The following is a 16496-nucleotide window of genomic DNA, read 5'->3' on the forward strand; positions in this document are numbered from 1 at the left end:
TAGCCCATTTATGAAGGCTATACATATATATTTATCATGACCAACAGGAGCGGAGCCAAGCGGGTGAAACCGCGAAGCGCAGCTAGTGTTTAATATAGTCCGTTAGGAGTCTAGAAACCATATATAAATACTACATACTATAACTACTAAGAGACTATTTGAATAGGGTCGAAATAAAAACACTATAATTTTTAAAAGTGTATTTATAAAATAATAAATAAATAAGTCACATTCTATAAAATTACGTATAAGTTATTCTATTAATATATTCTATAAGATATCATTTAAAATAAAATTTGAAATAGCTCCATACTCTTGCGTATGTAATTTTTGATATAATTCTTAAATAATAAATAAATTATTTATTTGTACGAAATCATGACACACCTTAAAATATATCCCCTATAATAATTCATATATATTCTAAGCGTATATACTATTTCTTAATATCAAAGCATTGAACATAAACCTCTACTAGTTCGAATTTTCACTCAAATACTGATACTACTTTTACCACGATTAACTTAAAATTCATTGTTCTACAACAGTTTCTACTTCTATAACATGTCTATGCCGTTTCCTCTTGTGTATTCCATCAAATTCATTTTGTATCTCCTCCAACGTTCTTCCTTGAGTTTCTGGGACGAAAAAATATACAAAAATAGTCCCTATTAGGCTAGTAACAGCGAAATGCCATAGCGCCCAACCGGGGCTGACTAATTGCACCAAATTTTGATACAATTTCGTCACACCAAACGCTAAGAACCAATGAAAACCAGCCGTGATGGCCGTGGCTCGCCGCCTCACATTTGGAGCAAAAATTTCTCGTAACATCAACCAGGGAATCGGTCCAACACCAACCGCATACACAGATACAAACATACATAATGCGAATAACGGCACCCAAGTGTTATTGGCTGAGAGATTCGATGCTTTCAAATGATAATACATCGCTAACGTACCTAAACTTAATGCCATTGCCGTAAACGAAATCAGTAATAAAACCCGCCGTCTAACCTTCTTTAGGAACATCGTCGAGAAATAAGTAGACGATACAAGACAGAAACCCAAAATTATAGCTGCACTAGGTGGGTTCAACGAAATTGCGAACGTTTTAAAGATCTTCTCGGCGTAAAATAATATAGGATATATCCCGCTCATCTGTTGAAATATCATCAGACCAAATGACACGACCAATGCTTTGATTGTAGTTCTGGTACTGAACAACTTCCTAAAGGTCACTTTATTCTTGCCGTAATTCCTTATATATTCCTTGAGCGACTTTATCTCTGCGTCGATATCATTATCAATGCCCCTGAAGTACCGTAAGGCGGTCTTGGCCTCGCCGAATTTGCCTTGCGACATGAGATACGCGGGTGACTCCGGGAGGAAGAGGAACGCGACGAAAAATCCCACAGGAATACTGGCGCAGAGGAATGATAGCCACGATGTGCTCTGGACCATACCTGAAAAGAAATTGGGTTTAGTTGTGTTTGGAATATTAATGTTTATATACTATACACATTATAATATTTACGTTGTTCGCCTTTTTATACAATCGGCTGAATTTGATTTGGCAAGGTTAGCTCATAGCTTTTGCTTTTGAGTTTTAGGTAAGTACTAAATATAAACTGTGTAATATTTATAAACTGTGAAATCTACTTAACGATTTATAAGAAAGGCATTGAATAGGACGATTTTATAGTTAAACTAGGTTTCCGCCCGCGGCTTCGCCCGCGCAGTCAAAGAAAAACCCGCATAGTTGCCGTTCCCGTGGGATTTCCAGGATTGCGTCATTTTCCCGGGATAAAAAGTAGCCTATGTCCTTTCTCGGGTATCAAAATATCTCCATACCAAATTTCATGAAAATTGGTTCAGTAGTTTAGGCGTGATTGAGTAACAGACAGACAGACAGAGTTACTTTCGCATTTATAATATTAGTATGGATAATTAACTAAAAGTGTATAAAAAGCAACCCAATGATTAAAATTAAATAATTTTCTCAAGCAATACATATGAATGTGATTATGTGACCCCAACCTTAAATCCAACAAAATGTCAATCTAAGAGAGGCAAACGGTACCATTAGGAAAATAATTAAACATGCAAATTACGTAACACATTTATGATTTAAACGAGAGGGTCCTCGTAAAGATGTCACGAACATTCGCACGCAAAATTTTATACAATTGTGTTTGAAATTTATGTGTGAATCGAGTCTTATTAGCGGTTTGACCACGTACAATTTGTTTATGACATCACAAATACGAGAATATTATATGAAGCCTGTGGCTTCATATAATCTATCTTTGTACTAAGTATAATACTGAAACGATTACTTTTCTTGTGAAGAAATGGCAAGTTTCGAGATTCAGTTGTTAATGTTGTGTTGTTGTTAAATAAGTGTTTTCGTTATACCTAAAGTTTATCTGAACCACTTAGAAATTTTTAATATTATTCGATAGATTTTATACTGTGTTAAACTTGCAGTAGAAATAACTCGATTATTCAATAAACTAATAATTTTTACTTCCTTCTAACGACTTTCTACACAAACTATTAAATATTGTAGAAAAAAAAATAACAGTATTATTCGTTTTTACTTACCAATAATATACCCAAACAGGATACCGCACGCAAAATGTACATGAAAGAAGTTAGCAAGCGCCGGTAGTATGTGCTTCTCAGATATATCCTCTACGTAGGGCGGTATTGCTACGCTGAACGCGCCGACCGCTACGCCGCTTACGAAACGGCCTACGTAGAGCCCGTAGACGTTTGGACTGTTAACAATAATAGAATATTTTAATAGGCATATATGTATTAGATATGACCTCTACGTAGGGCGGTATAGCTACGCTGAACGCGCCGACCGCTACGCCGCTTACGAAACGGCCTACGTAGAGCCCGTAGACGTTTGGACTGTTGACAATAATTATAATTAACGTGTCACAAAATAAATAATATTTTTTAATGATATTCAATAACATATACTATGGCCATCATATACGTATTAAACATAAGCATAATGATCATATTTGAACCCTAAGTAAACTTTTTATAATTACGGCAACGGCTTATACATATTAATAATTTCATATATTCGTATTTAGAATCAGCATTTCTATTCATTTTGTTTGTCTTTTGATGGTTTCAGAATGTTTTGAATAATAAATAATATTACCTGGAAGCTACAAGAATCCACGAAACAACCAAGGGCAAAGCAAGATATAACAACGTCTTCTTCCTCCCAAAATATTCTGATATGAGACCAGACGGAACTGCTCCGAATAATGCGCCCAAGCAGAGAAGAGAGGCTACCCAAGAGGCTTCTGATTCTGTTAACTGCAATAAAATAATTATATGCTAAATTACGTAATACATGTATTCTTACTCAATTTTCTTTGTCACATGTTTTTTTATAATAATTCTATTAATGGAATTTCTTTTCATTGACGTATTGTTCAATTATTATGTAATTATTGTAAGAATAGCTGTAAGGAATCAGAAATAAATAAATAAAGTAACCGAAAAAAGTATCTTATAATACTAGCATAAACTAATATTAGAACAGGCATTTAATTCGTTAATCATTTCTAAATGTACAACAATGGAGTTTCTAAAAACAACCTTATTTTTAAAGCAGTTTATATTTAGGTACCAAAATTAACATCCAGATTACTTGATAGAGAAGATATAAAAACATTATATTTTAAAGTTGTTAAATTAACAATAGTAAAATCAAATTTCATTATAACTTATAACCACATGTTTTAACTAAGCTAACACCTTTGGTATTTATTACAAAATTAGGTATGTGGTTTCGCCACGCTTCATTAAAATGTCGATGACACCAAATTCAAAGTTTCGACCCTACTTGATATCACTCAATATTAATATGTGAGGCTTTCCAGGATCCTAAAGATAGGATAATTAACATTAAGTATTAAATACTAATTTAATTATTGAAACGTCTCCTGGCTAATTGCTAAAGCTAATATAATAATTATGTATATTTAGACAATCATTTAGGGTATTAAAGTATTCAGAGCAACTAGTTAACACTAACAAATGATATTTAGACTACAATTATGGATATTAAACTATATTTAACTGTACTAACCGAAATTTTTGTATGGGTTCCATTGTTCGCTGGTTGAGTCTGAAAAGGAAAAGATGAGAGTATATTTATTAATCAGTAACAGTTATAAATTACAACATATTATAATGATACTTTCATTAACATACAAATATATTCAACATACATAACATACATAATACACTACTATAAATGTAATATATCAGTTAGTGTTTGTAATTGAAATCCTCCGAAAGGGATTAACTGATACTAATGAAAGTGTATCAATCGGGTAGGTCTGTGAATCGGTAAACGTCTGTTTTTCATAATTATTATATGATAAGACTAATGTTTGCCGGGACAGCTAGTAACTGTATATTACACTCTACTATAATTTTATTATACTCTCTAATTACATATAAAAATTCCCCATATAAAACTACATGTAACCTTAAAACAATATACATCACCATAAACTTATAACCAATCTAACACCCACAGAACGTACCATAGTTATTAACCACAAATCCAAGAGATTTCGTACCCCAAATAGTTGTTGCATAGTTTAATTAATACCAAAACACATTTCAACGGTTATACCAAGTTGGCAACCGTGGTTTTGACTGGATTATGAAGGATCTAAACTTTCCGACTTTAAGATGCTCGGGTTTCTATTAGATGTCTAGGTTTTGGTTAGATGGTTGATATATCTTGTAAAGGGGAAATAATAAGTACTTTTGCTATGTTACTGTTTTAAAGCAGAGACGCCTATATAGTCGTATGTTACTTATCTTCTATACAGCAAACAAGAAATATAATCAACTAGCGGTCCGCCCCGGCTTCGCCCGTGGTAGGTACCTACATGTTAAAACTATCCTATCTCTCAAGTTGGATCGAACTGCACATGGTGTGCGAATTTTATTATAATCGGTTAAGTGGTTTAGGAGTCCATTGAGGACAAACATTGTGACACGAGATTTATATATATTAAGATTTGAGACTTGTGTTCAATCATTAATAATAATAGAGTCATTTTGTACCCATAGGAAACTATTTTTAGTTTCCTATGGGTACTGCAAAATTCCATTATTACGTAAAATTTCATTGAAGAAACCCTTCAGTAAGAGTTCATGCTTCCAGTTTCAACTCAACCATAAACTTTCCTACTGATTTTATATGTGTAGAATTTTATTTTAGTAATAATTTATTTTCCTTACCTCAAACTGTCCAGATATCATCAAAGGCAAGGCAGATGAAGACCAGGCGACACACACTCCAGATGCGAAGGCACCAAGATTTACTGCAAATATTTTTTTCATTGTATTATTTTCGACATAGATTGTTTTTTTATTAAATGGTATGACGTTAAAACTGGCTGTTTTATTTTTTAACCAACTCTTTTACAATAAAAAATTTACACTGGTGAAGAAGGTTATTTATAAATAACACTATGAAAAGCAAAGTATAGATATATCTGTATCGATCGATATCTATAACGTAGATAGATTTAATACTAAAAATAGTTTTACAAATTTTGTCAGTGTAAAGTAGGTACTTTAATGAATCACCTAATGAAGAATTCTTATCCGTAAAATTAATAAATAAATAAAAATCTTTATTGATTTAAGAACATGGAACATACATATTAAAGGTTTAAAATTTAACATAGTACATATCACAGGTTCTTAATAGAATATAATTGTAAAATTCATTGGTTCACGCACTAGGCGAAGCTTATCCTGCGGGACCAAAAGGCGATTAACAATATAGAGCGACATAGGACCTTCCTAATGTATCTAATCAAGTTGTAGTTTCATTGTATCCACTAATCACTACATAGTATAAAACAAAGTCGCTTTCTCTGTCCCAATGTCCCTTTGTATGCTTAAATCTTTAAAACTACGGAACGGATTTTGATGCGGTTTTTTTTAATAGATAGAGTGATTCAAGAGGAAGGTTTTAGTATTTAATTTATTAGGTTTTAAACTAAGTGGGCGAAGCCGCGGGCGGTAAGCTAGTCTAGATAATATAATATTATGTTGATACATTAACCACGAGGCCCACTCAAAGGGTTGCGTGAAGAAACTTTCCGTTAGTTACACACAACACCACATCACTGCAATGTTGTTTGTCTTGTCTGTTTGTTAAACAACACTATTATAAAATTGTTTCTGTGAGACAAGACGAACCATTTAACTTTGTCTGCTGTTTAAGAGCTAAGAGGTTTATGCAATAATCTTCATTGCTACTCCTTTTATTCGTAGTGCGATGTTATGAAGCCTATAATCTGCCTCGATAAAATGAATATGAAATACAAAATATTCCAACTAAATTAGCGTGTTCAAACTACCTTTTAAGATCAATGGCAGCAGAGCATCAATGAAAAGCGTTACGCAGGAAAACCGCTCTTTTACAAAAGACAATTTAATTAACAATTATAATTTAGAAATTAAGATTATAAATTAAAATTTAAAAACACAATTTAAAAAACATTTTTTTATTCAACTAGGCTTCAATTTAATATTTCCCACCGACTAGGAAAGCAGTTTCGACATAAAAAGCCGCCATGAAACTGTAGTTGCTTGTTTAAAATCATGTCATACTACATCAATAAATATGGTACACACCTATCCCAGTAGCAATATATTGAGTAGTGATACCCGAAGTATCTCGCTTAATATCAGGAACTGTCTCCAGCCTCCGCAGTACTTTGGAGTGACCATTCTTATTGTCTTCTGTATGAGATACACCAGCTTCTGCGTCCAGGTTTGATGGTTCGTCCACTAGAAGAAGAAATAAGGTAAAGAAGCCAGTATTGCTAAAGCCTATGTTATCTGTATGTAATGGTGACAAAATTAATAAATTACAGAGGTCTATGCGACATAAAGTAGATCAAAAGAAACTTAGGTGGTAGTTAAAAACAGGAGCCTATGTAATTTCTGCAAGAAAAAAAAACAAGTTTATCTCGTTTCAAAAATATTCAGAATTAAGTCTAATTAGTTTCGATAAGTTAAAAAAAGCATCTATCATTTCTGCAATTTTTTAACACATTTATCTTTTACTCGTATCTATATAGTATTGAGTTTCTATTCCAACTTTAGCTGAGAGCGAAGTAATGCTCGACAAACAAGATTCTCAAAAAAACACAACCGCAGCCAATTCAGATGAGCCATTTAGAACTAATTGAAATAATGATTGCCTCAATTTCCATCATAAATTATTATAAACTTCAATGAAAGTGTACTAAGCCGTACTTTTCCTTATCTTTTAATAAATACATATTATATATTGTTTATACTTATTACTTTATAACCCATGACCTACCTTACATAATCAAATCGCATTAATAAACAAGTCTTAAACAAGTTATCTTTTGTTTATTTTGAAATAATTAAATAAAAATGTACCCAATTCAATTGCAACTGCAAGGGCAAGATAATTTTTATCATGTAGGTGTATAAAAAGTGAATTTGTTTATTAATTAGATATTGGGCGAATCTACTTTTTTTCTATATATTATTTTTTTTTTAAACCCTACTCATAGTTTTTGAAGTAAAACTTATTTAGGCGCGTTGAGAGTAAAATTTCAAGGTCGTGTCATGGCAATACCGTCACGTCATGGAGTAAGGCGAATTTTGGTTTCTTCCAATCTTAGCAAAAGTAGTTTCAATTCTGACACGTGTGCTCGGCACACTCGCTCTTTTTTATTAAACAAGATAGCAATTATTAATACATAGTAGGTAGGGCATTATATTGTATGCATGCAATGAAATTCAACATTGTTATGTTGGCTTTTCAGGGGCATATTAGATGAACCATACCAAAGGTTCGTCTGTCAAGCGAAATCTATGAAACAGATTTGTATGAAATTTTGTATTTTTAATATCGAATATTTGTATTTTGTATCGAATATTTGAAATTTTGTATTTTTAATATTCAATATTTGTAGGTATATTATTTTTTAGTGTTACATAATAACCAAAAATATAATAAACGTGTACAATGACCCTCAAATATCTATTTTATCTTCAAAACAAAGTCATGCGACATTATGTTCAATAAAAATAATTATATTATGTTTTCTAATCTTGATCTTTGAACTCTATGACGAAAGACAAGGTCTATCAATAAAAAATTGTCGACTTTCTTAATCATGAAACAATGTAATAGATACTTATTAAATTATAGAAAAATATGTTATTTTTGTTAAATATAAAAAATTGTGGTGTTGACTCGGTATCATATTATAGTTTAATTTACATGTAATGTCTGTAATAAAATAAATAAAACAAATTATTTTACAAAAAATGCAATTATCGCTAGATGTTTTATTCCGTTAAATTGTGTGTTCAGTGTTTGTACTCGTATATCACAAAAACTTATTCACGTACTAACACGTAATATAACAGTTATGTAACTTATAGTATAACTTAGATTTAGTCCAAGTTTCATGTTGATATGTCGCCTAGAAGTCTAGTTTTTGGGAGATAAAATCTTCTCGCGCGACGAAAACAAGAAACTGGTAATATTTATTTATTTATTTATTATTATTATTTATATTCACTGAACTATGTGTTTTGACGATAACATTTAATAATAAAAAATATTATCATATGTACGTACATTATATTCATATGTACGTACATCATATATCTTATGTAGTAGAAAAGCCAAAAACAAATTAAATAAAAATAACTATGTAGGTATATTGAAATAAAATGCCGAAATTATGAAGATTGGGTTGAATATTGTGAATAAGTTTTGTAACATCATAAAATACTTATTAACGACAAATATATAATAAGAAATCATCATAATTTTCAGCATGATAAATACTTGATAAACATTCAAAGACAACGTTCCGATTAAATAAATCTTCAAAAACACTAAGTTACTAGTTTTAAAATTATACAGTGAAATGATGTAATTTTATCCAATCGTCTCGGCTCTATTTCAAATTACAATCCCTAAGGATATCTGTAAAAAACAATTTATAGAAGAAATCGTTTTATTTAAATATAATTTTGTACCTCATTATAATTGTTTTACCTAATTTAATTTTTATTAGATCAATAATTAATGTACGTCCGATTTTAAAATATTTAAACAACACACGTTTTATATAATTTATTTTTATATAAATCTTATTATTTTATAATAGCGCGTAAGCTCTTTATATCACATAAGGTAAAAAGTAATTTCTACCAAAGATTGTTCCCAAAAAAACATCTGAACCACGTGTAAAAAAAACAAAATTGTTACATACTTTTCTCCTCACTGGCACAAAAAATAACCTATATGTTTGCCACTTAAAGAACTGTGATTAACTACACCATGTAATCATTTTATCTGCCTCTCAAGCAGTCAGGGGTTCTCAAATACGGTCCAAAGACTTAAATCTCTAATATATAATTCTCGTGTCACAATGTTAGTTACTCCGAAACAGCTTGTCTAATTCTCATGAAGTTTTGTGGGCCTATTGGGTAGGTCTGAGAATTGGTCAACATCTATTTTTCATATCCCTAAGTGTAAGGCAGAACAACTATTGCCGGGGCAGCTAGTATTAGGGTGGTTTTCCACCAGAGAAGTGAGAGCATACGTTGCAAGGAATGTTTTTTTAAAGAACCAATCATTTCGCTTTATTCACATCGCCCCTTTCAGCACAGCTCTGGTGGCGATACTATTGGTTCTTTACAAACACATCTCTCATCCTCGGATATCTCTGGTGGAAAGCCACCCTTAAGGTGAAATTTATGAGAGATAATGTGTTTGGGTGAGCTGAATTATAATAAGAAGGGATTTATTATTATGCATATCTTTACGCCTTATGAAACGTCGGATCTCGTGTGAATTGATGATTCGCTTTAGGGGTAAATTGCTTGTAACATGTTGAGATTTTGTTTTAGTTTCATTGTTCAGCTCTACGCTAATATTTGCACACTTTTTTGTATAAATCTTAGTCGATTGTTATTAATTATAAAGACTTAAATCCAATCATACTATCGGATTTTAAAAAAAGTGTCGTAAGTATACACTAAAAAGTAGGATACTTCAGTTTGATACCTTCATAATTCAAATTTAATTCAGCATTTTTTTGGGAGAGTCAAATAAAATATGAACATTAATCACAACATAGTATAAAACAAAGTCGCTTTCTCTGTCCCTATGTCCCTATGTGTGCTTAAATCTTTAAAACTACGCAACGGATTTTGATGCGGTTTTTTTTAATAGATAGAGTGATTCAAGAGGAAGGTTTTAGTATATAATTTATTATGTTTAGACATAGAATCCGCGGGTGGAAAGCTACTAAGAGATAAAACAAGCTTAAAAACATTTCATTGACCTGCGACAAATAAAAAACTTTAATTTTAAACTTCTTTTTCCATCAATATTCCATCAACAATACAAACACGTATCAAAATTTCGATTTAAAAATACTACAATAGAAATAGATAACGTTAGATGGAATAGTTAATCGAATTACAATCACAATCAACAAGTGATGGCTCTTGTTTGCTATTGGCTGACCTAAGGCAGAGTGTACATTTGATTTTAATAATAGGAGGGTAGAAATAAGAAACGTATTTGTTTGTGAAACTTTTAATTATTCCTCTTATATTAAAAAAGAGCAAGTGCCGAGCACACGTGTCAGAAGTTATTTTTTTGGCAAGATTCAAAGATACCATAATCGTCGCATTACTTGGACCGTTGACCTTGGAGTTTACAAAATGACGCGTCTAAAGAAGTTTTACTTGAAAAACTGTATTCTGTATCAGACAATTAACTTTTAGAATATAAATTTCTGAACCAAACGTCGTTCACTTAAAATAGAACTTAGTACTAGTAGTGGTAGTAAGTTAAAAAATGTATGACATAATTTTTCGACTCTTCGAGTTAAGGTTCTGTGTTACTATTTCATTCTATAATTAGTTTTTAAAAATTTGAGTAAAACTTACTGTTAAAACATTTTCATTTCATTTCCTTTTGACGCAAATGCTGTTATAGGTTACATTTTACTGCTTACAGCTGCTTGTTTTTCAACAACAAAATCTGGAATTTAAAATTATAATACGTCTTATACCAGTAATAACTGTTTTAATGAGTAGTTTTATATTTCTACTATCCTTCTGCCCGCGAATTCGCCCTGCTCAAAGCTAATAAATTATATATACCTTCCTCTTGAACTCTATTTAAAAAAATTCCATCAAAATCTGTTGCGTAATTTAAAAGATCTAAGCATACAGACACACAGGTGGCTGAAAGAGAATATTATTCGTTTTATAAAGAATAACGAATTTACGACACATAAGTTGAATAATACTATTTTTATTGATATAAGTACCGTGTTAGAATTACGGTTTTCATATGCAATTTTTATCACATGTTTAAAAGAGTTTAAAATATCCAGTCCGATGTACAACTAGCTTAAACTAACATCAAATACTTCGAACATAATCAATACAAGTATGCATGTTCTAGATTGTTTTGATATACATACATACATTTGTATTGTATTCTATATATATAGTAGGATTTGCTTTGAGCAATACTGCGTGGGCGTTACAATTAAGTGGTTGATAGAAAACTTATTTAAGTTGACGTAGTAATTATTTAATAAAGTGAGAGTGCCTATGCTTAGTATTTAATTATTATCGATGTCTATGGATAGAGTTTATTAAATATGCTGTTTTTTTCTCAAATCACAGGTAGAAAGGCTCGGAATTTTTTATTTTAATAGACTGTGTTTATATTCATCTATTTAAGAATTTAAAGATTTTTATTAGTTTCTTGATTTATATTCAATTTTCATAAATTAAATTATTGTAATACTAAAATAAGAACCCAGCTTGACAAACCCTGCATCAGATAACCTTTCAACCATGTCACAACCCTATTTGGCGCTAAGCTGACAAAAACAACCCACCATGCACACCCAGACGATAATTAATACACGCCATAATCACCACTATCTCTAACTAACATAGACTATAATCCCGTGAAGCAATAAATCTGTAATCAGCGGTATGTACAGACGTGATTGCTTGTATTTTTTATGTGACTGATAAGACTGTTTGTCTACTAGAGATTCATAGAATCTTCACTGCATTTAGATAAATAAATTACATGTTTAATATTTATCAATGACTACACCCTAATTTGATTGATTGATGCTTCCGCTTTGCGGCGTATTTAATAGACGGCGTAAATAAACAAAGTTTATTTTTTATAATTAGTTATTTTTTATTATTTTTTTTTGAGCTCCCATCTACTTTACCTACGCTTTTTCGTCTAGAATAAAAAAATGTATAACTTTTATGATAGAGGTTGACTCATAATATAATAGTATATGTCTGTCTGTCTGTAATGATATAACAAGTAAACTAGTGAATCAATTTGGATGATATTTAGTAATCCGAAAAAAAGCTGCTTCATGCTCTACACTAGCGCAGATCTAAGCTAAATCTAATGTTAATTAATAAATAAATAAACAATATACTTTACCCCACACTTCAAATTGTAACAAGCAACTTATAAGATCTTGTAGTAAGATTATTTCTATAAGAACCCACGAAGGAAACATTTTTTCGTCAGATATAGAACAAGGGTAGCACGATAAGGTAATGATGGATTATGAAGGCGGTATAGCTGATAAGAATTCGCTGATTTTACCAATATTTTTCAACATTGTTTGGCTTGTGGGAACATTTTTTGTTCCTGAAATATGTAGTATGAAAATTGAAACCAGACTTATCGATGAATTAATATTTGTCAGCTTGTACATGTTATAGGTGTGCATACACACACACACCTATAAACGTTTTAATGTTCATTTTAAATATATCATAATTTATAAGAATTATATTCTTGTCGTTTTACTCGAAAACGGTTGCATGAAAAAGGATTGAACTTTCACGTGGTGATCGTCACGTACACCATTGTAATTACGAGAAAGACACACGCCCACATATACACACACATCCACATACAATGGGTTGGTGATAAAAATTTGACTTTAAGTACTGTTAATTAAAGAAAATATGTAAACGTTAAAAAGTAGGTACGTTATTTAATTTACGTAAAGCTTTCTCTATTTACTGTTTCTATAAGTAACTTTTTTATGTACTGTGCATAGATTATTATTATTGTAATATTTTAAATATTCTACCAAGATCCCCTTGTTTTATTACCTATAATATAAGGTGTATGTATAGATCATCAGCCGTTGCATGAGTATTGCATACCATACAGGAACGGATTAATTTTTACCCGACTACGGCAAAGTAAAAGGAGGGAGGAGATAAATTTTCATGTTTGGAAAGGCGTAGTCACACGTTACATACATATATACCTATCTACCGTAGAACTTGGCAACGTGTGTCTGCGGTTTTCCAAACATGAAAATGTATCTCTACATAGTGGAATATTGCATACTTCAGAATCATACATCAGTATGACATTATTGTCAATTTACAACGAAGGCATCTTGGTAGAGTCTACTGGGTCCATTTACTTGCAACTACATTAGCAACTTTGTTCAAAAATTGTATTCTGAAAATCTTGTTTTATACTTTTTAAGCGGGTTTTGGGTTTTAGTTTTTTACTTTTTATTATACGTATTGAAGGAGATAGTAATTATGATTGTAATTCTTACAATAGAAATCATTAATTTACAATTTGCTTTTTCACAAAATAATATAACAGTAATAACAAAAAATTCATAAGGATAAAGGAAAATTTTAATAAAACGTTTTAATATCGATTATCCCGGAATTAGGGACGCTTGAGAAAATGATTGAAGAATGATTGTCGATAATTCTAATGATGTTTTAATATAAACTGAGATGAAAAGCTTTTTTATATTAGAAGGCTCTAGAGAAATGTACCTATTTTGGTGATATAAAAACTAAGAGATAAAGCTTGGTGTTTTCAAACAAAAATCTGTAAAAAAAGTTAAAAAGAAATAGTAGGTAATCAAATTAAATGGTTTCACGAAAATGGAAATTAAAATGAAACTTAAAATGTCTTCAAAAGGCGGAGATGCACCAGATTATAGTTTCAAGCTGCGTTGAATACTGTGTCAAAATATGAGCTTAATTTATGCAAAGCTTTTAGACTTTTTATAACGTTACGTAACATAAAGCTTAGCTTTTGTTCTAAAAAAGAAAATATATTTATTATTAGATATCCTGTTCATCTGCATATAATGCCTTCACGATTAAATGACGTGACCGATTTGGATGGATTTCGGAATGAATATAGTTGAAAATACACCCGGGATATTTAACTGCTTTCCATGTGATAAAACGGGCAACTAGAATATAAATCTACAAGTTAGATTTTTTAACAAAAACCCAATCCACCATTGCCAGAACTAGGCAAAATTTAAATGGAACCAACCGGAAGGCACTAGCTTACAAATAAAAATAGAATCATCAAAATCGGTTCACCCAGTCGAATGTTTTGACGAAACAAACCCAAAATGAAGTCGACTTAATTTTACACCACTTTTTTTAAGCCACTTGAAAATTAATCCCATCTTTCTTAAAGCATATAATATAAAGATTGTTCCATACCTCGCTTGTCACAAGTCCTTGGCCACCAACAAATCAGCACTTTCATGTTGACAGCACTACAGAACGACTAACAGTGGTTCGCTATCAACAATCAACATCCTTCCATGTGATAAATTATCGCCATTTTTTGTTTGGCTGTTTATTTTTGAGGAATAGATGAGTTGGGTATCGAAAGCAGACTATAGTATCTATACTAATATTATAAATGCGAAAGTAACACTGTCTGTCTGTTACTCAATCACGCCTAAACTACTCAACCAATTTTCATGAAATTTGGTATAGAGATATTTTGATACCCGAGAAAGGACATAGGCTACTTTTTATTCCGGGAAAATGACGCAATCCCGGAAATCCCATGGGAACGGGAACTATGTGGGTTTTTCTTTGACTGCGCGGGCGAAGCCGCGTGCGGAAACCTAGTTTGCTATAATTTTAAAATGATCAGTTTGTAACTTATTAATGTTTTAAGGAGAATCGATAACAGGATTAAATGTTTATTCTAAGTATTAGGTATATGGACAATTTTAAACTTCTCGGGCAAAATCGTAACGACTAAAGTTGTTCAATTTATCAATATTTACGCTAGGCCTATTTCTTTTTTCTATCTATACATTATTGAAACAAGAAAACACATTTATACCATATATCCTATAAACCCAGGAGTACTTGTGTATGATCTACTATCTACATGCGTTTGTGTGCGTGACGTTTAAGTTTTTATGTGTGTGCAGTTTGTTCGACGCATCACGCAACTATGTTAGAATTTGTAAATGCACATGTCTGTATGTACTTGCATTGTGTTATTTTTATACTTATTTAACAATTTGATCTTAAAATCACCTTCCACAATGAATGGCAGATACGATGTTAATCAAATGTTTAGTCTAATATCTGAGCCTTGGCCCCGAAGAGATAACGGCGCATTTCCGTTCTCAATAAACATACTAGAGATTATTATATAACAAACAGATTTAAAATCTAATATAATATACATTAAAATTATCAAAAAGTGTGTATTTATTACTGGTGAACAGTTCCTAAGTTATTTTGGTAAATAATAATGTCGAGGACAAATTAAAATATATAAAAATTGTGATTGTTACGTCAGGTATATTCTGTAATTTGTATTTTAATAAACACAAAAAATCATCGTACTTTAACTTATCATAACATTTATTTTATTTATCAATCATTTTATTGAAATGCATAATAATGTTTATATAAACTTAATATTTTATTAAATAAATAATGCCACTAAATATACATACCCCTGGTTTACAAAGTTTTTAACCAAAGAACTAATCAGATTTTTTCAGTGTCAGTTTTCAGCAGAGTCAGGAGATTTCTTAATAAAATGAATAAAAACAAATTCGCTTAATGATTCAGAGGGAATTGCAGCCGGTGCACTTTGGGAGGGCAATTAGGAGGAATATTTAATTTTCTTTTACAAATCTTTAGAATACTGAATAAGTAGACAGGAAATGATTCAATTATTATTTTTTTATCCGCAGTGCTCCGTTCCTGTTCAGTATCGTTCAGTTCGTATTTTCCGAACTTTCTTTTAAATATAGAACTAAACCTTTGGCCATAATAGAACAACATAATGTTACTACTTCCATCTTTTCTTGACTCTTTTTTAAAGACCGTAAGATCCTGTCATGTTCGATTTTCACCATTGACTCATGAAAGCCGAACAAAAAGATCAATTGGAAATTCGATCCGAAAAGCTAACAATAATGTAATCTCGGTCTGATAGGAAAGGTTGTTCTTTCATATGGATAATCGGATTATTCGCGTCTCATTCAAGACCAGTAAGAAGCTTACAATATTGACGAATATGTATA

At 31.3% G+C, this 16496-nt stretch overlaps 1 protein-coding gene across 1 annotated transcript; it reads right to left on the minus strand.

Moving 5' to 3' along the window:
* Nucleotides 1-257: 257 nt before the first annotated feature.
* LOC149477879 (facilitated trehalose transporter Tret1-like) lies at nucleotides 258-9429 on the minus strand. Its single transcript, XM_089709809.1, has 7 exons — nucleotides 9345-9429; nucleotides 6706-6861; nucleotides 5296-5378; nucleotides 4124-4162; nucleotides 3185-3345; nucleotides 2608-2783; nucleotides 258-1466 (listed from the first exon to the last, which is right to left on the minus strand). Coding segments are annotated over exons 1-7 (1551 nt in total). The 5' UTR covers nucleotides 9346-9429; the 3' UTR covers nucleotides 258-531.
* Between the last annotated feature and the right edge of the window lie 7067 nt (nucleotides 9430-16496).

Source organism: Colias philodice, chromosome 23 (genome assembly GCF_061535455.1).
Source record: "Colias philodice isolate Cphi_HAF_F1 chromosome 23, ilColPhil1 Martin Lab GWU primary, whole genome shotgun sequence".
Classification (NCBI taxonomy): domain Eukaryota; kingdom Metazoa; phylum Arthropoda; class Insecta; order Lepidoptera; family Pieridae; genus Colias; species Colias philodice.